This window comes from Desmodus rotundus, chromosome 4 (genome assembly GCF_022682495.2).
Source record: "Desmodus rotundus isolate HL8 chromosome 4, HLdesRot8A.1, whole genome shotgun sequence".
NCBI classification, from domain to species: domain Eukaryota; kingdom Metazoa; phylum Chordata; class Mammalia; order Chiroptera; family Phyllostomidae; genus Desmodus; species Desmodus rotundus.
Window position 1 is genome coordinate 68,123,431 of NC_071390.1, and position 23,637 is coordinate 68,147,067.

General features: G+C 38.2%; 1 protein-coding gene across 4 annotated transcripts in view; it reads right to left on the reverse strand.

The window, feature by feature from the left end:
* Nucleotides 1–3,367: 3,367 nt before the first annotated feature.
* Nucleotides 3,368–23,637, reverse strand: part of PARG (poly(ADP-ribose) glycohydrolase) — a 222,384-nt gene continuing 202,114 nt past the window's right edge. For 3 of the 4 annotated variants that reach the window (XM_071221242.1, XM_053922151.1, XM_053922149.1), the window contains exons 17-18: nucleotides 16,932–17,060; nucleotides 15,003–16,173 (exon numbers count right to left, since the gene is read on the reverse strand). In XM_071221242.1, the coding sequence (XP_071077343.1) occupies nucleotides 16,019–16,173; nucleotides 16,932–17,060 (284 nt within the window). In that variant the 3' untranslated portion in view covers nucleotides 15,003–16,018. Of the gene's footprint in view, nucleotides 3,754–4,503; nucleotides 4,633–15,002; nucleotides 16,174–16,931; nucleotides 17,061–23,637 lie in introns of those variants that run through there. The other variant, XM_053922150.2, reaches the window with a different exon arrangement.

Here is a 23,637-nt window from a genome sequence, read left to right on the forward strand (position 1 = left end):
CCTCTTTTGTAGTTTTAGGGAGGTTTTCATTAACTGAAATATTCTGATTCTCATTGTAACTTTGTATAGATGAAAGCTGCTTATGCTTATCCATGACCAGGACTGGTGGTGACAGTAGCATTTTACAAGATTCCTACCCCCCAAACCCCTCCCTCTTCTCTCAGTGTAGCTAATTGAATTTTCCTTCATAGACGGTTTGAGGGAAGGATATATGTGTGAGAATTTCATGCATGTTACAACATTTTGTCTTCCAAGATTCTGTATTTCTCTCTCTTGTTGTTTTCCTTTTACCATCCAGAATTCAACTCATTGTTCTCCCTTTTCTAGCATTTTTGTGAGGATGTTCAAATCTACAGAAAAGTTTAAATAGTTTTCTAGCTACCACTCATATTTATCATTTAGATTCTATGAGCTGACATTTTATAATTCTTGTTTATCACATATTGGTGAAACTATCTAATCATCAATTAATACACTTTATATTTTATATATTTGAAAATAAATTGTTCACATCTGTACTTTTGCCTTAAATACTTTATTATGTATATTATTAAATAGAGCTCAATATTTCTTTACAATTTTAGTGTAACATATACTTAACATGAAATGCACTAATATTTAGTTTACATTTACTAAATGTTAATAATTGCATACATCTGTGTAACACAAACTTCTATCAAGGTATAGAACATCACCATCACCCTAGACAGTTTCCTTATGCCCCTTCCTAGTAAATCCTCTATCCCATACTCATAGAGACATTATTGTTCTGGTTTTTCCACCATGGATTAGTTTTACCTGTTCTAGAATTCCATATAAATGGAACCATATGGTATGTAGTCTTTTGTGTAGGCTTATTTCTCTCAGTGTAATGTTTTTGAGATTGATCCATGTTATTTTTATCAGTAATTTATTTCTTTTTACTTCTGAGTAGGGTTCTATTGTATGAATATAGCACAGATTATTTATTCTCTGGTTCATGGACTTTGGGGTTGTTTCTAGCTTGAGACTATTAGTAAATAGCTTCTGTGAATATTCTTGTGCCGGTAGTTTTGCATCTATTTGCTCTCTTTTCTATTAGCTAAATATGAGGGGTGGAATTGAGCTCTACATACATTTTAGAATCATCTTGTTAACTTATTCAAAGTATTTGTATATCAGCCAGATCGCAATTATTTCACCAATTTTATTTTCAGTTACTTTAGGTTTTAGCTGATTCTTTTTCTTATCTTCCCAGTTATTCCCACTTTCTTATTGAACCAACATTTATTAATGCAAATTATATTAAAGTTGCAGGCACTTAACCCTGCCTCCCCCATTTGCTTACCACTTGCTTTCCTAGCTTTAATTTTAACTCATCTAGGGAGAGGTAATAGGGACGTGGGATGTTTCAAGAACAAAAAAGCAATAAAGATATGCTATATTTAGAATATAGGTTTGGTGTTTTTTGTTTTTTGTTTTTTTTAGCACTTATTCCACTTTACTGCTAGAAGCAATGTCAGTAAACTTGAAAAATCCACTATATGAAGCAAATGTTTATTGAATTTAGGCTGTTTTTTAAAAAAGAAAACAGCATGAAATTTCCTCAGAAAACTAAAAATGGAACTATCTTTTGACCCAGCACTTCTACTACTGGGATTATATCTAAGAACCCTGAAACCCCAATACATAAGAACCTATGCACTCCAATGTTCATAGCAGCACAATTTATAATAGCCAAGTGCTGGAAGCAACTTAAGTGCCCATCAGTAAATGAGTGGATCAAAAAACTATGGTACATTTACACAATGGAATACTACACAGCAGAGAGAAAGGAGATCCTACCCTTTGAGATAGCATGGATGAAACTGGAGAGCATTATGCTAAGTGAAATAAGCTAGGCGGTGAGGGACAAATACCATATGATCTCACCTTTAAGTGGAACCTAATCAACAAAACAAACAAGCGAACCAAATATAACCAGAGGCATTGAAATTAAGAACAATCTAACAGTAACCAGAGGGGTGGTGGAAGGGGATAATGAGGGTGGAGGGGGAAAGGGTTTTTGGGAACAACCATAAAGGACACACGGACAAAACCAAGGGGGGTTGGAAGCAGGGGAGGGAAGTGGGGATGGCTGGGGTGGGAGGAGAGTGTTGGGGGGTAAATGCAGACAAATGTACTTGAACAAAAATAAAATTATTTTTTCAAAACAAAGTTTTCATCTAAAAAAATATAAAAAAACAAAATAAAACCAAAAAAAAAAAAAGAAATGGAAGAGCTGATATTTTCATAGATAAATGAAGGTGTAGAGAATTACATTTCAATAGACTAATGAAAAAGTCTCACCACCTTCATCATCATTAAAAGGCCCAGAAATACAGGTGTTCAATCATAGAACTTCAACACTGGGCACTTAAGTCCTAACAATGGCTCCTTATTGTTTTTAGAAACTAAAATCATCAATGCAGCTCAAAGCCATGCAAATGGCCCCCAAATCAATTCATATTATTTGCTCTCTTTTTTAAAAGAGGCTTTATTTTTTTAGAAAATATAACACTTACAAAAAGTTAAGCAGATAGGACACAGAGTTAGTTCCCTCTTCCCCAGTTTCCATTGTTCTTGACATCTTGAATTAGTTTGGTGTATTTGTAACTGATAAGCCAATTTTGATATAGTTATTCAAGTCTTTATGTTAATTTTTCTCTTTGTGTTGTACAGTTTTACAGGTTTGACAAATGCATAATGTCATGTACCCACCATTACATTATTATAAGGTATAGTCTTAATACGCTAACAAACCTGTACTCCAACTTTTCACCTCTCCCCACTCCAAACTCCTGGCAACCACTGATTTTTTCACTGTCTTTGTAGTCATACAGTTGGAATCATATAGTTGTAGTCATATAGTTGGAAAAGCATAGACTTGTCACTTAGCAATGTCTTTTTGTTAATGAAAAATATTCTAATATGTAGAATTTTTATCACTGAGTAATATTTCATTATATGGATGTACCAGTTTATCTATTCACCTAGTGAAGGACATCTTGGTTGCTTCCAGTATGGGGAATAACCATTCACGTAGGATTTTCTCTTGACTTAAGTTTTCAAATCATTGCAGGAAATATCTAAGAATGCAATTACTGAATCATATGGCAAGACTGTTTATCATTGTAAAAATCTGCCAAACTGTCTTCCAAAGCGGATATACCATTTTGCATTCTCACCAGCAATGAATGAGAGTTCCTGTATATCCATATGCTCACTAGCATGATATTGTCAGTGTAAATTTTAGCCATTCTAAATACATGTGTAGTAGTATCTCATTCTTGTTTTTCAAATTTATTTTTAAAAACTTCAATTATAGTTGCCATACATTATTATATTTGTTTCAGGTGTACAACATTGTGATTAGACATTTATATAATTTATGAAGTGATCACCCTGATAAGTCCAGTACTCATTTGACACCACACATCTCACTGCTGTTTGAATTTGCAATTCCCTAATGATATACATCATGGAGCATATATATTTTTTAATTTTATTAAGTTTATTGAGATGACATTCAATCCAGTGGGCTTTGATGCCTGCCCAAACTCCCCCATTTGGATGTGCTGTTTGTGGAGCTAATAGGTGGTGCTCTGTTGTGAACTGAAGCCAGCCATGGTTCAGTCTGGCTTCGGTGTTGGTTCTGGGGACTCTTGGGAGGGCCTCTAGTACTGGCCAAGTTCAGTTGCTGCCTGTGACTTCCTTGGGGCTACCTGGTAGGAGCTACAAAATGATCCACAGTTAGTAGCTGTGCTGGACCAGGAGGCATGTGGGAGATGCCAAGCTGTGAACCGAGCCACCAGTATGGAACCTGGATCCACTTAGCAAAAGGTACAGGACACTGGGAGTGTGCTGCCACTTGCTGGCTTCCTATAAGGTTCAGCCACTGTAAGAGCCTTGGGTGGTTGGTACATGAGTCAGGTGAGGTGGGATCTCAGAGAATCTGCAGGGTAAGGTGAGTGGTGTTCACCAGGTTAATGCAGTTTTAGATTTGAATGCAGTGCTGAACCTGGGGCAAAATGCACAGTACACACCGAGGCCAGCCACAGCCTTACTGGGGCCTATGGAACTTTGAGTTTTTAAGAACTGGAGCCCATGCCAAGGTTAGCTGCCTGCCAAAAACACCCCTGCAAAAAACCAAAAGAACCTCTGGTGGTGCACAAGCTGGGTGGTGCAAGGTCTCAGGGAGTCATCAAAGTAGGGCAAATGGTGTTCACTATGCTAATGCAGATTAAGACCTAGCAGTGTAGGGGGAGGGGTCAACATAGGAAAGATGGCACTTGCTGACTGTGTGCAAGGAGGAGTAAACCACCAACTTTCCCCTGAAGCCACATAAGTCAGTTAATTCTTGTTTATCTCTGGTTCCTTCTGAGAGCTGTCCCTCTGTCAGAGATCAGGATGAGTGCCTGGGAGCTCATCCATATGCATGCCCTTTAAGAGAACACCTGAGTTTCCACCAGTCTTCCAACTCACCTGCATGGATAGAATCCATGCTGATCTTCATAGCCAGACATTGTTGGAGGGCTCCTCTTCCCCGCACTGGTGCTACAGGCTGAGGAGACTGGTATAAGGATGGGACCCCTTGTTCCTCAGGAGAGACCTCTGCAAGAGAGATATCCCTTTTGATTCTCCACTGCAGCATGTGGGTGTGCAGCCAGCCCATTTTATGTATCCGCACCTCCTACCAGTCTCAACATGGCTTCTTTATGTCCTTGGCTGCAGGACTTCCATTAAGCTAGTCTTCACATGGTTCTTCAGGTGGATTGTTCTATAATTTAGTTGTATTTTTGATGTAGTCATGGAATGAGGCAAGGACATTGCTTACCACAAAGTCTGTCCTCTTGACTGGAACTCCTGCTTTCTTTTGATTAGTGTTTGCAATGTGTATATTTTATTCCATCCTTTCACTTCCAATGTACCTAATCATTGTATTTGAAATGAGTTTCTTACAAACGGCATGTAGTTCATATAGTTGGGTCATATGTTTTTTATTCACTCTGCCAATCCCTATTTAGTATCGTTAATTATAGTTAATGTAACTACGATACATGAGTGTTTAAGTCTGCCGGTACTTTTAATTTTCTGGTTGTTCAAAAATGTTGTTATTTTTTACCTACCTGTGGGTTAATTAAACATTTTTAAAAATTCTGGACTTCCGGCCAAGATGGAGGTGTAGGTAGATACACTTTGCCTCCTCCCACAACCAAAAGAAGGACAACAAATTTTTTTGACATATTTATTGATTATGCTATTACAGTTGTCCCATTTCCCCCCCTTCACTCAAGTCCATCCGGCCCACCCCCTCCCTCCCACATTCCCCCCTATAGTTCATGTCCATGGGTCATACTTATAAGTTCTTTGGCTTCTACATTTCCTACACTATTCTTACCCTCCCCCTGTCTATTTTCCACCTATCATTTATGCCATTTATTCTCTGTACCTTTCCCCCCTCTCTCCACCTCCCAATCCCCTATTGATAACCCTCCATGTGATCTCCATTTCTGTGGTTCTGTTTCTGTTCTGGTTGTTTGCTTAGTTTTCTTTTGATTTGGTTTTAGGTGTGGTTGTTTATAACTGTGAGTTTGCTGGCATTTTTACTGTTCATATTTTTTATCTTCTTTTTTTAGATAAGTCCCTATAACATTTCATATAATAATGGCTTGGTGATGATGAACTCCTTTAGCTTGACCTTATCTGAGAAGCACTTTATCTTCCCTTCCATTCTAAATGATAACTTTGCTGGATACAGTAATCTTGGATGTAGGCCCTTGCCTTTCATGACTTGGAATACTTCTCTCCAGCCCCTTCTTGCCTGTAAGGTCTCTTTTGAGAAATCAGCTGACAGTCTTATGGGAACCCCTTTGTAGGTAACTGTATCCTTTTCTCTTGCTGCTTCTAAGATTCTCTCCTTCTGCTTAATCTTGGGTAATGTAATTATGATGTGCCTTGGTGTGTTCCTCCTTGGGTCCAGCTTCTTTGGGACTCTCTGAGCTTCCTGGACTTCCCAGAAGTCTATTTCCTTTGCCAGACTGGGGAAGTTCTCCTTCATTATTTGTTCAAATAAGTTTTCAATTTTTTGTTCTTCCTCTTCTCCTTCTGGCACCCCTATAATTCAGATGTTGGAACGTTTCAAGATGTTCTGGAGGTTCCTAAGCCTCTCCTCATTTTTCCAAATTCTGTCGCTTCATTCCTTTCTGGTTGGATGTTTCTTTCTTCCTTCTGGTCCACACTGTTGATTTAAGTCCCAGTTTCCTTCGCATCACTATTGGTTCCCTGTACATTTTCCTTTGTTTCTCTTAGCATAGCCTTTTTTTCATCTAGTTTTTGAACAAATTCAACCAGTTCTGTGAGCATCTTAATAACCAGTGTTTTGAACTGTGCATCCGATAGGTTGGCTATCTCTTCCCCGCTTAGTTGTATTTTTTCTGGAGCTTTGAAGTATTCTGTCATTTGGGCCTTTTTTTTTTTTTTTTTTTTTTTTTGTCTTGGTGCATCTGTTACTTAAAGGGGCAGAGCCTTAGGTGTTCCCTGGGGCGGGGTTAATGCTGGTCGCTGTGCTGTGAAGCTGTATGTAGGGGAGGGGCCGAGAGGGAGCAATGGCGCCCGCTCCACTCTCCACTGGATTTCAGCCACTCCCTCTGCTACCCACAATCAAATTGGGCCCTTCTGGTGCTGGTTCTCGAGTGGGCGGGTCTCTCCAATGACCTCTCCTGTGAGGCTGGGAGTCTCTCCTGCTGCCGCCCCAACCCCCACGGGCGTTTTCAATCAGAGGTTTGAGGCTTTATTTCCCCGCGCTGGAGCCCTGGGTTACTTGGTCTGCTTCGCTGCCCACCGTTCGTCCTGGTTTATCTGTGCGCGAATGTGGGGCTGCAGGATCTGCTAGTGGTCAGACTGCCTGCCCCTTTCGTCCCACACTCCGCCAGTCTCAGTCCCGCCACAGCCATGTGAATCCTCTCTGCTCTGGTGCCCATCTCCGCGCCTCCTACAGGTCTGGATGTATGTTTCTTTTTTATCTACTTGGTGTCAGACTTCCTTGCCGTTCGATTTTCTGTCAGTTCTGGTTGTGCGAGGAGGCGCAGTGTGTCTACCTACGCCGCCATCTTGGTTCTCAGGACAACAAATTTAAAAACAAAAAATAACAAGAACTGCCAGAAAATTGAACTGTATGTAAGTCTGACAACCAAGGAGTTAAAGAAGAAACATTCACTGAGACTGGTAGGAGGGGTGGAGATGGGCAGCTGGGGAAGAGAGGACACATGGCAAGACAGTGGCTGGGGAACCAGGGCGGGTAAGGTGGCAGGGGGAGGACTAGGCAGTCCCACATTTGAGTGTGGATAAACCGTGAGGAACAACTGGGGAGTGAGACAGACTCTGCAACCCAGGATCCCATCACGGGAAAAGAAAGCGTCAAAACCTCTGGCTGTAAAAATCTGTTCATGTTGAGGCAAAGGGAGAAACTCCCAGCCTCACAAGAGAGTGTGTTGGAGAGACCCACAGGATCCTAGAATGTACATAAACCCATACACCCAGCAATCAGCACCAGAAGGGCCCAATTTGCTTGTGGGTAGCAGATGAAGTGACTGAAAGCCTGCGGATAGCTGAGCAAGTGGCACTGTTCCCTCTCTGACCCCTCCCCCACATATAGCACCACAACCCAGTGATGTGGGTTGCTCCAACCTAGTGAATACCTAAGACTACAACACCTACTACATAACAGGAGTGCCAAGACAAATGTGGCCCAAATGAAAGAACAGATCAAAACACCAAAAACAGAAGTAAGAGATGAAGAGATAGCCAACCTATCAGATGCACACTTCAAAACACTGGTAATCAGGATACTCACAGAAATGGTTGAGTATGGTCACTAAATGAAGGAAAAAGTGAAGGCTATGCAAAGTGAAATAAAGGAAAATGCACAGGGAGCCAACAGTGAAGGGAAGGAAACGGGGACTCAAATCTACAATTTGGACCAGAAGGAAGAAATAAACATTCAACCAAAAAAGAATGAAGAAATAATTAAAAAAAATGAGGAGAGGCTTAGGAACCTCTGGGATAACTTTAAATGTTCCAACATTTGAATCATAGGGGTGCCAGGAGAAGAGGAAGAGCAAGAAATTGAAAACTTATTTGAAAAAATAATGGAGAACTCCCTCAATCTGGCAAAGGAAATAGACTTCCAGGAAGTCCAGGAAGTTCAGAAAGTCCTAAAGAAGCTGGACCCAAGGAAGCACACAAGGCACATTATAATTACATTACCCGAGATTAAAAATAAGGAATCTTAAAAGCAGCAAGAGAAAAGGAGACAGTTACCTACCTACAAATAAGTTCGCATAAGACTATAAGCTGAGTTCTTAAAAGAAACCTTACAGGCAAGAAGGGGCTGGAAAGAAGTATTCAAAATCATCAAAAGGAAGACTTACATTGAAGATTACTCTGTCTAGCAAGGCTATCATTTAGAATAGAAGGGCAGATAAAGTGCTTCCCAGATAAGGTAAATTTAAAGTTCATCATCACCAAGCCTGTATTATATGAAATATTGAAGGGACTTATCTAAGAAAAAGGGATGATCAAAACTACGAACAACAAACTCACAACTATCAACAACGGAACCTGAAAAACCAGAAAGTAACTAAGCAAAGAACTAGAACAGGAACAGAATCACAGAAATGGAGATCACATGGAGGGTTATCAGCAGGGAGGATGGGGGAACAGGTACAGGGAAAAAGAAGCATAAGTGGTGGGTACAAAATAGACAGGGGGAGGTTAAGAATAGTATAGGAAATGGAGAAGCCAAAGAACTTATATGTATGACCCATGGACATGAACCAAGTGGGGGGAAATTCTGGTGGGAGGGTGGTGCAGAGTGGAGAATAAAGGTGAGAAAAAAAAGGGACAATTGTATAGTACATTCAATAAAATGTACTTAAAAATAAACATTTTTTTAAATTTTATTTTGATTTGTTTGAAGTAGGTTTTTTTTTAGTACATGTCTTTCTATGTAGAGTCTTTAGATTGGTTGTTCCAGGTTTTACATTATAAATTCATAATTTACCACAGTCCACTGATGCTGATATTTTACCAGTTTGTGTGAAGTACAGAAACCTTACCTTTCTTTATATTCCTATACCCTTCCATTTATAATGGTCTTATTCCCTCTACGTATACTGAAAACCACAATAGACAGTTATAATTTTTGCTTCAACAAACATAATTTAGAAAACTCATGAAGTGTGTTGTATTTATCTATATTTTTATTACAGTTTTCTTCCTTCCTGATGTTCCAAGATTCTTTATCATTTCCTTTCTGTTTCAAGAATGTTCTATAGTCACTTTTTTTAGACGGTCTATTACAAATTATCTTAGTTTTCCTTCATCTGAGAATATCTTGATTTCCCCTTCATTGTTGAATCACATTTTCACTGGATAGAATTCTGTATTGAGTTCTTTGCTTTCAGCACTTGAATGTGGTGTGCCCCTTCCTCTGGCCTCCATTGTTCCTGATGAGAAATCCATTGTTGTTTGAATCGTGCTTGTCTTATAGGTATTGTCATCTCTCACTGCTTTAAATACTTTTTTCTGTTTTTCAGAAGGTTAACTAGGATGCACTTTGGTGTGGACTTTTTGGGTTTATCCTATTTGGATTCACTTAGTTTATATTGAATTTATAGGGTTATATCTTTTGCCAGATTTGGGAAAGGTTTAGAAATTATTTCTTAAACTACTTTTTCAGTCCCCACTTTCTTTCTCCTCCATTTGCAATGATGTTAGATTATTTCTTATAGTCTCAAATGTCCCTGAAGCTCTATTATTCCACAGTCTATTGTCTTAGATTGGCTAATTTCTATTATTCTACCTTCAAGTCCAGTGATTCTTTTCTCTACCCTTCCTAATTCTGCAGTTGAGCTCTTCTTCTTAGTTCTAAAATTTCCATTTGGTTTTTCTCATATCTCTATTTCTTTGATGAGATTTTCTATTTCCTTGACTTTTCATTTATTTCAAGTGTTCATAATTGGGGTATTTTTATGACAGCTGCTTTATAATTATTGTCAGTTCTATCTGTGTCATCTTAGTGTTGCTGTTGTGTTTTGTTAGTTGAGATCTTTCCAGTTCTTGATACGTGACTTTTCATTGCAAGTGGAACATTTTGGATATTGTGTTGTAAGACTGGATTTCATTAAATCTGGGCCTTTAGCAGGCCTCCTCTAATACCACTGCAGTTAGGGAGCCTCATTACAGCCAGGTGGAGATAGAAGTTCAGGTTTTCCTATCTGCATCGGTTGACATGCAGGGTAAAGGAGCTCCTTGTTACTGCTGGGTAGTTCAGGCCCCACCATAGGCAATGCTGATATAATCCTGGCTTGGAAGAGGAGCACTCTGTTACTCCTCCCCATGTATTCTTCACTGACAATTCAGAACGGTGGTTGGAAGTGTTTAAGTGGCCTGCATTCTGCTGAGCAGTGGTGAAAGTTCTGACTCAGGCTTCCTCTGACACTGCCTAATAGGAAAGGGGAGAACACATACCAGGAAGGGGGCGTGGAGCCTCATTAGCCCCAGGTAGAGGAAGAAGTTGTGTTCCCATGTGTTCTCTACTCACACTGCATTAGGGGGAAAAAACCCAAACAAATCTCTTTACCATATAACTGACTGGGGCACTTGTAACTGGAGAGGGTAGGAGTCCAGGCTCTAAACATTGTCCTTGGTGGTGAAGCCTGTTTTTTTCCTGTGGTTTTTGGCTAGAGCAATTATTAAATAAAAGTTCTCTGTCTTAATAGGCTGCCCCTTTCCTGGTCCTTTGGCTAGAAATTATTTTCTGGGATCTTTATCTGCACTCAAAATTTCTGTGTTGTCACTCTCTCCAATAATCAGTATAGGATATATGAAAAAATAAGGAAATCCAGGAAATTCACCTCTGTATTGTTCCTTGGTTCCCCAGACTCCCAGCTAGTCTGCCTTTTTCTCTTCCATGCACATTTCACAGTCTTCTTGTTTGTTTTACATATCATGTTCAGGATTTTTAGCTATATTTACCAGGAAGGATAGGGAAAAAAATTTTGGAATCAAAAGTTCTTTCTCTATTATTTTAATGTGTATGTGATGATATTACAGTGATGTCTTTTAGAGACATTCATCTACAGATTAAATATAATGTCTGAGATAAACTTAAAATAATTTGGGGTCAGTAATGGGTAGGAATAGAGAGCAAGTGAGATTAGGTATGAATTGATAGTTGTTGAAGATGGGTGATACATACATGCAGGTTCATAAACCCTATTTTATTTTTGTATATGTCTGAAATTCTCCTTTAAAAAAAAATACTTCCTGACCATCCACTCTAAGTCATATCATTGGCTCTTGTCCATGCTCCCTGGTACAGTATAAACTTGATTAACAAGGACCCAGTCTGTCTTGGTTACAATTATAACTCCAAAGCTTAAAAGTGACTGGTACAGAGTTGGTATTCATATCACTATGTTTCTTTAAATACACTCGTAAGAAGCCACAGATTTTAAAATACCTTTATTTTATGTACCATTCTTAAAACATTACTGCACATTACATTATGATATACCATCAATTTTTAGAAGTATTTGGATTTTAGGTGTCACAATGTGAAAAACAGATTCATTTTGTAATTAATGAAATATGGTATCTGTGGAATAAATGAATACTCTGAAATATTGTGCTTCATACATACTTAATAGCAGATTAGGGTATATGTTTTTGGCTATTACCAGTTCTACCGTGAATATATTTCTTCCCAAACACTGAATTTTTATGTCGAAGTTTATAGGTTACTGTTAACAAACCTTAACAGAAAATGCAACATTCTGACATGATGGTTTTAGCTTCTCACAACCAAGGACCTCATATACTGTTTAATCCTCAAGGCCCCCATATTTTGAAATACTTTGATATCAAGTAAAATTCATTTGTTAAACTGTCTTCACTTTTTGTTGATCAAATATTCAGACATACACAATATAATTTCAGCTAAAATAGAAGAAACTTGACCTTTTACCTACCCTGTATGGACTCACCTATAGGTAAAAGTATCATTTTCCATTAGTAAATCTTTAGCCTCCAGTACTACGTTTTTAGAATCAAGATGGCCAGAACTCAAGATGGCAGGTGCTGAATACCAGCTCCTATATTAAGGCAAGGGCATTCAGGTAGCCCTTTTTAACATTATAAGTTAGGCCATTTGTTTACACACTCTCCAAAGGAGGTAGATATGTAAAAGAGTTCAACACTATGGTGAACTGACAAGATGCAGGGGTCTATTCAGGTTGCTAAATTGATAGTGTAAAATGAAACTGTTTTTTAGGTTGGATTGGAACAGTATAGTAAAAAAAAACCCACACAAACTATTTGTAGGAGTTTAGATTACTTACCCTCTCTCTGTTTAGATCTCAGTTTAGGTCTGAATGCAGAAGACAAGTCATTTGTCTTTGTACCCCTGAGCAAGGAATTCAGTGACTGCCCAGAGAAGGCACTCATAAGTGTCTATAAAACATGTCAATGGATGGAAGGACAGTGTCCTCAGAACCTTCAAGACATCCTCCCTGTCCCTGATTTAAGCTCTCCTGACAGAAGAGGAAAATTAGGAAACATGACCTCAAGACCCTAGGTAAGGAAGAAAAACTAATTTGATCAGAATTCTCTTGACTTTTGGAATGTTCTTCATGCCAATTACCTTCTCTACATGCTTAATACCTGATGTGGAATAACAAATCTACATGTAAAAACTTTCACTAAATGCCTAAGGCACACTCTAAATTTTTTAAATGAGAGCACGCACATAAAATATCAAAAGTGGCATTTGAGAAAAAAGAGGTGGTGACAAGGGGAACAGAACTTATTTTCTTCCTACAAAAATCACGTAAATACTAGCACAGAGCTCTCCTTATCCCCAAGTTGAAAGTCATCATGACATGTTAACCTTACATTTAAAATAAACAGGAAAAAATAAAACCATTATCAGATGAACACATGCAGTGATTGTTGTCTTGTTTGGGAAACCTTCCACTCAAAAGGCTCTGCAGATCCTGTGTGGGATCTGGTGAAGGGGCACTAAGGGCACTCTTGTATTAGCACAGAAAAGAGCAGTGGGCCAATGGATTTCAGCAGTGTGTTCTAATACATATCACTTTGTTCTAATACATATCTATCCCAGACCCCAAAGGACAGGATTAAATATTCTGAGCTCATGTTCTAGCAATGCTGTCTTCTCCTTCCCTACAAGGCAAAGGATTGGGGCCAATCCACAGATTTGAGAGAAAGTACAGGACTGCTAAATCTTTATTTTTAAAGCACACGCCAGTTTTCGGGTCTTCCTTACATCAGAAAAAAAAAAAAAGCCATGAATGTGCAGCTATACAGAAGACAGAAAAAAACTAGTGAGCATCTTATACAACTGCTTCTCTTCAACCCAATGAATTCTTTGCTCTATCATATTCTAGGAGGGGGGTGGCGCTTCATCAATATTTGGTTTCCACAGCAATATATATTGGTTAAGTATTTGCATAGCAATCATGGAGCTTGGTTAGATCTCCTTTTCAACCTCTCTCTTAAATATTGACTTGGGTCTGTCTGCCCTTAATGTCACTTAACCAGCAAGAAAACAGCCCTGATCTGCATCGGTTAAATGTCATCCCGCAAAGGGAAAGGTCACCAGTTCAATTTCCGGTCAGGGCATATGCCTAAACTGTTATTGTACATTTGAGTAAGCTAGATAGAAAGTGAAAATCAAGAAGCTGTAGTAAAAACTTAAGAATTCTAAACTAAAAATATCCTTTCATGCCTTAACAGATTAAAGAAGGGAGGGCAAACAACATGAAATAAACCAATAAACCCCAAATGAAAGAGAATAAAAAGTGCCATTAACTGTCTTAGAATAGATACAAATGTTAATTAGATGTCTGATTTTTTTTCTCTCTTCCCAGAGGACCTTTAAGAAAAAGTAATTATGTTCTTTCCACCTTCCTCTCTCCTAAAAAAAAAGGACATTAGTTCTGTTATGTTCCATCTGATTAAACTGTTCCAATCCCCTAGGCAGGTTTTATTCGGAAACCCCTCAACAGCAAGATAAGTAGTCAGTTAGCTGGCTCAGTTCAGCTCTAAGAGCTATAGATTCTGTGTTCTGGAATATTAGGCTGGGTGCTCTTCTTACCTAGATGTAACAACTTAGCTACCACATGAACCATCCTGTACTTTCACACAGTGTTTTAAAAAAACTGTTCACTTAGTCTTGGAACTGGGTGAGAGAGAAAAAATATGGAGACAAAACAAAGAAATGAAATATAACTATGAATGTTTACCAAAACATAGAATGAGTTTGAAAGGAAGAGATGACTTTAGTAAGAGCAGAAATAGGGCCAGACACCTTGGACTTAGGAAGATGAATAAAAATCTTAGTTACTATGGTAAAATAACTTCATTAAGAATAAGTGGCTGCCATAAGGTGCCAAATTCCATTAACCTTTCAATCTATACAAATAAAAAAGTTACAGACATTGGCCAAGCCCCCATTTTCTCCCTGCCAATACTGATACTGTTGACAGGACAGTAAAAAGCTAGGAAAATTACTGGGCAAGTGGAATAGGGAAACTGAAACAAAAAAATTAAAGAAGGCCAAACAATGTGAATAACTTATACCAGCTGGTGAATTGCAAGACCTTATCTCCCCTAACCAAGGACATTGAGAGCAAATGGTTTATACCTCTCTTCCCTAACAAGAGAATAAATATCTTAAATCACCCTCGTCTGGAAAAATAGAGAACAGTATGGTTTAGGGTTACTTTAGAAATAGAAGTAAGTCCTTCTGTGATTAAACTCTACTCTCCATTAACACAGAATTGGTATTGGCTTTCACTTTAACCTTTGAAAGGTATTGTTTGTTGCCAGTTTTAAATGGATACAACTGTAAATAAAGGATTTTAAACAGAGGCACTGATAAAGCTTAAACATAATCATTTCCACAACTCCAGTTTTATTTATAGATTTTACATGGTTGCACACAGACACACTTAAAGAAGATATATTATATATAAAATATAGATAATGTGGGAATTTCTGACAAATGACTGTTAATGAAAATTTATTAGCTATATAACCTTTGAATACCAGAGAAACTTCACTATATACAAATCAGCACTAAGTTCCAAGTTCTTAAACTTTGGTTGTATGAATATGCCTCAATCACCAAGAAACAAACAATAATATTAATTTAAAAAGAAAAAAAATCCCAAGAAACAAAAATTCCTTCAGCTCTCTTGAATCTATTATTTTTAAACACCTTTTGGGGAAGTTCTCTTTTATTCTACCTTTTCTTCCATCTTGGTCAGTTTCTGAAACCATTATCAATAAAAACTGATCAGGGGAAACAGGATGGACAAACCATAACAGACGAAGGTGATGTCTCAAAAGAACTGTTTCTGGAAATTATTCTGGCTTGACTACAAAACTGTCTGAACCAAGGAGATTTGTATTGTGTAACATGCATAAAAAGCCCCAACTCTTAAATTTCAAAAATCAGAAACTCAAACTATGTCATCATTAACAAAAGTTGGGGATGAAAGGCTCATAGAGACCTCTTCAGCAAACCCGTCAGAGAGGTTCTGAGATTCCAGCTTCTTCCCTGCACCACTGGTCTCTGCTGGCTGCAGAGGCAGTTTGTATCACACACAGGCATCATAAAGAGACCTGATGGGATGAGAACAACCTTTCATGAGATTTCCCAAGAAATCTGATGGGCAAAGAAAGAACAATCAAAGAATGAAGACTGAAATAGAAAAAAATGGGAAAAAAAGGAGAGGGCTTAGATATACAAACTGACAATGGTATGTGTGTGGAAGGGACTGCATCCTTGCATAGAAGTGTGGATTATACACACATTTATATTCAGTCGGTTCATATATTACACCTGACAACTCTAATAGGATGTTTCTGCTAGGAGGTGGAAAGAAGGAAGTTCTATTTACTCTGCTCCTCAGGCCCCAGTCCTTTGTCCTGGCTGGTTGGTGGTCTCTGCACAGGACTCAATAGCATGATATATGAATGGGTAAAGCTTCATGTCTGGTCCAGGGGTGGAACAGTTTCTACATTCTTCATTGTAATATCGTAGCAACAGCTTATATACTTCTCCTGGAGAGTAAAAGGCCAGACCAATTTGCACATTAAGGTATGCAGATGGATAAAATTACCAAAGAACACTCAGTTTTATCTTTAAGTAATAAATGCTTAAAGTTGACTATTGAAAATAGAGTATGAATACCTTAAAGAAACTACTTATTAGTTCATGATTACAATAGGCTATATACAGGATGGGGCACAAGTAGGTTTACAGTTGTGAGTACATGAAACAGAATTTATTCTTGTATTATTATTTATTAATTATTGTATTATTTTCCATATGAACAACTATAAACCTACTTTTGTCCACCTTGTATAGCGGATTATCAGGCATCGTTTGGGGAGTTCATGGCAACTCTAATTCTACATTAAGCTCCTGTGGTAGCAAGGCCTTCATGTCCAGCTGAAATACGCTAGATGAGCACGCTGGCATATCTGACAAATATGACTCAGAGTAAGGCCTCTTAGGTTTGAACTCACCTTCCTACACCTTCCTTCTTTTAGTTTTTAGTTTAGTATACACAAACATAAAAATGGACACTAACTCCAGTTTCTCAAACTTATTTTAATAAGCTGATAAACTCTTTCAAGATTGTGGATGACACTTTGTCAGAAAAAATGATTCTACAAATGTTGCCTAAGACTTTGTCCTCCCAACCCTCAAAATCACACTTCATGTTTTCTTATTTACTGTGATCCATCCAGATTTAGCAAGTGTTCCTCCTGCTAAATCTATCTAGACACCAGTGTCAAAACTATCTCCTACTTACCAACAGTCAGCTTCCTTTCAGTAAGAAAAGTGTGCATGCTGTAAATGTCTCTCATCAATTCTGAGTCCCCAAAGGTGAAATAAACCACATCTCGCTCGGCTACAGCAGCTGCCAGTATCTGTATTAAGGCTGTAGCAAAGAGAAAAAACATAGCTCTATGATGACACCTCCCATCAAGACGCCTTTAGTTCTTTCAACTAGCTAAATTATAGCTGCTATGCCAAAGATTTATCCTGCACTAAAGATTTATAAACCTAATATACACATTATTAGAAATGGTAAATACAAGATGGGTATAAATCATCTACCTGTGTGACTTTTCAGACATGCTGCTGAGACTATCATTAAGCCACAGAATTGTTACTCAAGGCCTTTGTGGGAAAACAAAGCAAGATGCATTTGACACAGCACAGTCAAGGCACTATGGTGGTATTTCTTCTTTCTTATATTAATCTGGAACTAAAATTTTTATGTTTGTTTGCCTGATTGTTTTGTCTCATTATATAGTCACTGGTCTTTTGTGTGATATGAGTCTCTGAGAATTTCCCTGACCAATCCACTTAGAAGGCTGTAATGCCATCATTAATCCTGTAGCAAGCATTCTCATCCCTACTGCACTCCCATCTCTACAAATCATGGCAGCATGGAGTGAATGTTACTGAAAACACTGGACTCTAACTCTGGCGTACTGGAATGGGAAAATCATTCAGAACCACTGTCCCCAGGAATCAAAGTTATGAATCACTGAGACTCAAGTATGTTTCCAAAAATTAAGTTTCTTTATAATCTTCTTAATAGACAAAATTTATTTTAAATACTAACCACAGAACTGAACACGGGTACAATAAATGCCTTTTTGCTTAATAAATCTTTTTCCTTAACAAAAAGGGAAGTGGAAATAAAGTAAAACAGGGTAGGTTTTGTATAGTTTTAATTTTTTGAAAGCATGTTAATATTCTACATATTTAAAAAATAAAATTAAAACAATAAGAATGGGAATGCAGAGGAAACTATACCTGAAAGCAAACTAAAACAAATGAACCTAATTTTATTTCAAAAGAATAACATAACTACACAGAAGGGAAAGGAAGAAAAAGATGAGAGAACTAATGTAACTTATTAACACAATATTTGACTAATATATCCTCAGTCTGGGGCATGAAAGAAAGAATTACAAACAAATTCCTCACTCTTTTTAGGTTTGCTTACTAGTAATATAGGCAAATCAATTCTGAAAGTATTTGTAAATATATTTCAAGACTGAGCAAGTGAGTAAATGTTGATATTATTGGGAGCTGGGGTTCTCTCTAATGGAAAAAGACAAAATATTCTGGGAGGAGACAGATTGAAATGGAAGGCCCTGGTAAGTGGTCTGACATCTAAAATATGCACATTGTGTGGGTGTTGTGTGTGTGAGTGAGTCAGAGATAGAGAGCGAGCGAGCAAGAGCAAGGAAACATCTCTTACCTTTGTCTGCTGAAAAAGCCCAAAGACATCTCTGTAGCAGTGAGCACACCCAGTGCCCAGATCTTGGTATCTAATACTATTCCCCTAAAAAGGAGCTAGATTCCTCAGGGACATGCCTGATTCACACGGTTGGGACAGACCAGGTCCAAGATGAGCCCAAAATATTTTGCTATGCCAGAAGGTAAATAAATGTTCAAAATAATGATGGGAGAAAAAATTCATGGGAGCTTGTCACAAGGATACAAAAGCCAGTTGGAAAATCTCTCACGAGACAAATCTGGACAAGCTAAACACAAAATATTAAGTACAGTAATATATGAATTGCTGAGTCTACACTGATAATACATAACAAATAAATAGAGAAGAGGAAGAAGGGCACTTGCTCACAGGAGAAAGCCAAAGACTAACCAGTAAGTGTGAAAAGACTACTAGAATGAGATAATCTTATTTTTGCAACAATCATGGCAAAGATTGAATCTGGTAAAAATCATTAAAGGATGCTAAATCTAAGGTATTTTGTCTTAAAGTGACTTCCCACAGACTGCTTATTAGCTACAGAAAAAGAAAAAGAAAAAATATATATGTATACAGTGGAGAAATCAGACAGCATCTTCACTGGGTGATCAAAATTAACATCACCATTGGGGTCAGATGGTCATCAAATGTCACTATCACCCATGCAGTGCTCTGACTGAGAATACATAACCTCAACGGGATTATGAGGAAAGAGCAAACTAAAGGAACACTGTATTCTTAAAACACGTCAACGTCATAAAAAACAAAGAAAGGCTGTGGAAATACTCCAGATTCAAAAGAAGGCTAAAAGAGATGACAATTAAATGCAATGCCTAACTCTAGATCCTGTACTGGAGGGCAAAAGGCTGTAAATAGTTTTATTAGGCTACCTGACAAAACTGGAACATAGATGACAGAGTAGATAAAAATATTCTATCAATATGTAATTGTGAATTTAATAACTATAATGTGTTTTTTTTAATTTTAAAAAGATTTATTTATTTTTAGAGAAAGAGGAAGAGGGAGAAAGGAGGAGATACATTGATGTAAGAGAAACATCAATTGGCTGCCTCTTGCCAGCCCCCAACTGGGAACATGGCCCCCCCCCATGATACAGCCATGTGCTCTTACTACAAATCGAACTGGTGAACTTTCAGTTTGCATTTTGATGCCCAACTCACCCATGAGGGTCAGGGAAACTATAATGTGTTTCATATAGAAAAAATTTTATTCTTAGGAAGTGCACTGAAACACTTAGGAAAAGGGGAATAAGGTATGTAACAAGTTCAAATGGTTCAGAAAAAAAATTGTGTCTTTCTATATCTACATACGAGGTCTGTACAGAAGATATCCAGTCATGTAATATGAAAAATAGAGACATTTATTGAAGAAGGTACAAGATACAAGAAACATTGTACATAGGACAATGACACCTCAGTCCCCTTCAGGCAGGCACCTTGGGACCTCACCTAGTTCTCCCAATCGCCATCAGTTGGCCCGTTGTATTTCCTGAATCTCATCAACAGTCTGAAATCCCTTCCCTTTCAAAGATGATTTCAGTTTTGGGAAAAGCCAAAAGTCGCAGGGCACCAATCTGGGCTGTAGAGGGGCTAAATCACCTGGGTGATTTGATGTTTCACCAAAAAAACTCTGCACAAGATGTGATGCATGAGCAGGTGCGTTGTTGTCATGAAGCTGTCAATCACCTGCCACCCACAGCTAAGGCCTCCTGAATCATCTAGTTTCCGTGGGAGAATGTTCAAGCTTTACACAAAAATTTGATGCAGATTTGTTGCTTTACTCAATCAGTCATTTTGAATGTGATGGCCAGAGTACACATGATCACTCAATGGCATCTACCCCATTCACTACTACAGTAAAGTTGTCATTGTTCATACATCCGCATTCCAGACCACTCGCCTTGGTTGACAGGTTCACACTGTTCTCATTATACTAAAAATGGCTAGACTTTTTCTGGGCAGACCTCGTAGATACACACATATATGTATGTCTATATACACACAGAAAGAGGTATTAGTTTTAGTTTCTGTAACTTTTTTACAAATTTGAAGTTATTTTCAAAATAAAAGTTTTAAAAGTTATGTAGGAAGGAAACATTTTTTAAATTGAACTAGTAGATTGGGGGAGGAAGATGGTGGCGAGATAGGTGGAAGCAGAGTCCACTTCCCCTCAACACCAGTAAAACACCTAGCTGATCTGAGGAGCAGAGCGAACATCCAATGGTATTTCAGCATATATGAAGATCGGAGACCAAAGATAGAGGACACTGAAAGATCTGACGGTGAGACAATAAAACCTGGAGTACTGAAAAGACCAGAGATAGATTGTGTTACACCCATAAACATCAGCTCAAGACCACTGAGCACAGGAGATTAAGGAGACAGCATCACAGAATCCAATTGGCATTCTACCATAGAAGTTCATACCATAACCACAGGGAGTCAGAATAGATCAATCTCAGAAGCAGAGGCTAACAAGAAGACTCTCACAAACAATGGGAAGACAACGAAACAATCCCCAAATGAAAGGAAAGGAGGAAGCCTCAGAAAGAATGCTAACTGAAAAAGAGGTGACTCAACTATCAGTAACTGAGTTCAAAGCAATGGTTATCAGGAAGCTCACTGAGCTCACTGAGCTCACAGAGAACTACCAGAAACTACAGGGAAACTATAATGACCTCACTGCAAACTATATCAACATGAAAAAGGAAACAGAAACTATCAACAAGGGCCAAGTAGAAATGAAGAATACAATTTCTGAATTGAAGAACACAGTAGAAGGAATAAAAAGCAGACTTGATGAAGCAGAGGATCGGATCAGAGAGCTGGAGGACCAAGTAGAAAAAAAGACCCAGAAAGACCAAGAAAAGGAAAAGAGGCTCAGAAAGAAAGAAGAGGCAATAAGGGAAATGCAGGACAACATGAAACGTAACAATATCCGTATAATAGGAATACCAGAAGGATAAGAAGAACAGCAAGGGATAGAAAACCTGTTGGAAAAAGTAATGATGGAAAATTTCCCTAATCTGAGGAGAGAAAAAGTCACCCAAATCCAGGAAACACAGAGAGTCCCAAACAAGACTAACCCAAAAAAGCCCACTGAAAGACAGACACATCATAATTAAAATGGCAAAATTCGAAGTCAAAGAGAGGATCTTAAAGGCAGCGAGGGAGAAACAGGAAATAACATACAAGGGAGCGCCAATAAGGTTAGCAACTGACTTCTCAATGGAAATGCTCCAAGCCAGAAGACAAGGGCAAAAAATATTCCAAGTAATGAGACCCAGAGGCCTGCAACCAAGACTACTTCACCCAGCAAGTCTCTCAATCAAGATAGAAGGCCAAATAAAGAGTTTCCCAGAAAAAAGAAGTCTAAAAGAATACACTTCCACCAAACCAGCTCTGCAAGAGATGCTAAAGGGACTACTTTAAGGGAAGGAAAGAAAAGAGAGACAGAGAGGAACACAGGTATGAAAAAAACGGCAATGAATAACTACCTATTGATAATAACCTTAAATGTAAATGGATTAAATGCTCGAATCAAAAGACATAGAATGGGTGAATGGATAAGAAAACATGAACCACACATATGCTGCCTACAAGAGACCCATCTCAGGACAAAAGACCTACACAGACTGAAAGTGAAGGGCTGCAAACAAATTTTCCAAGGAAACAGACTGGAAAAAAAAAGCAGGGGTAGCAATACTCATATCAGACAAAACAGACTTCCAAAGAAGGGCCATAAAGAGAGACCCAGAAGGTCACTTCATAATACTCAAAGGAAGAATCCACCAAGAAGACATAAATATTGTAAATATATATGCACCCAACATAGGAGCACCCAAATACATAAAGAAAATCTTGGAGGATTTCAAGAAAGATATTGACAGATTGACAGCAACACAATTATAGTAGGGGACTTTAACATCACACTGTCAAAAATGGACAGGTCTTCCAAACAAAATATCAAGAAGGATACTTTTGTCACTTAACAATACCCTAAAGGAAATGGACTTCACTGATATACATAGACCTTCTCATCCCAAAGAAGCAAAATACACATTCTTTTCACGTGTACATGGAGCTTTTTCACATGATAGGACACAAAGCAAGCCTCAAAAAATTCAAGAAAATTGAAATCATATCAAGCATTTTCTCTGACCACAAGGGGCTGAAACTAGAAACCAACTCCAAAGGAAAAAACTCAAAACACTCAAAATCATGGAGACTGAATAGCATGCTATTAAAAAATGAATAGGTCAAGAACGAGATTAGGGAAGAAATAAAAAACTTTCTGGAAACAAATGAACATGAACTCACAACATCCCAAAACCTATGGGACACAGCAAAGGCAGTCCTGAGAGGGAAGTTCATAGCAATACAGGCCTACCTTAAAAAGATAGAAACACTTCAAACAAACAACCTACCCCTATGACTACAAGAACTGGAGGAACAACAACAAAGACAGCCCAGAGCAAGCAGAAGGAAGGAAATAACCAAGATCAGACCAGAGTTAAATGACATAGAGACTAAGAGCACAATTCTAAGGATCAATGGAGCTAGGAGCTGGGTCTTGAAAAGATAAACAAAATGGACAAGCCTTTAAGTAGGTTCATCAAGAAAAAAAGAGAGAGGATCCAAATAAAGACAATTAGAAATGAAATAGGAGAGATTACAACTGATACCACAGAAATACAAAGGATTGTAAGAAATTACTACGAAAAACTGTATGCCAAGAAATATGAAAACCTAGGTGAAATGGACACATTTCTAGAAAAATATAATCTTCCAAAACTGAATGAAGAAGAAGCAGAAAACCTGAACAGACCAATAACAGCAGAGGAAATTGAAGCAGTCATCAAAAAACTCCCAAATCACAAAAGCCCTGGACCAGATGGTTTCACAGGAGAATTCTACAAAGCATTTAAGGAAGAGCTAACCCCTATCCTTCACAGACTATTCGAAAAAATCCAAACTGATGGAAGACTCCCAAACTCTTTTTATGAAGCCAGCATCATCCTAATCCCAAAACCAGATAAAGACACGAAGAAAGAAAACTTCAGGCCAATATCGCTGATGAACATAGACGTTAAAATTCTCAACAAAATATTGGCAAACCGCATCCAGCAATACATTAAAAAGATCATCCACCATGACCAAGTGGGATTCAACCCAGGGATGCAAGGATGGTACAATATTTGCAA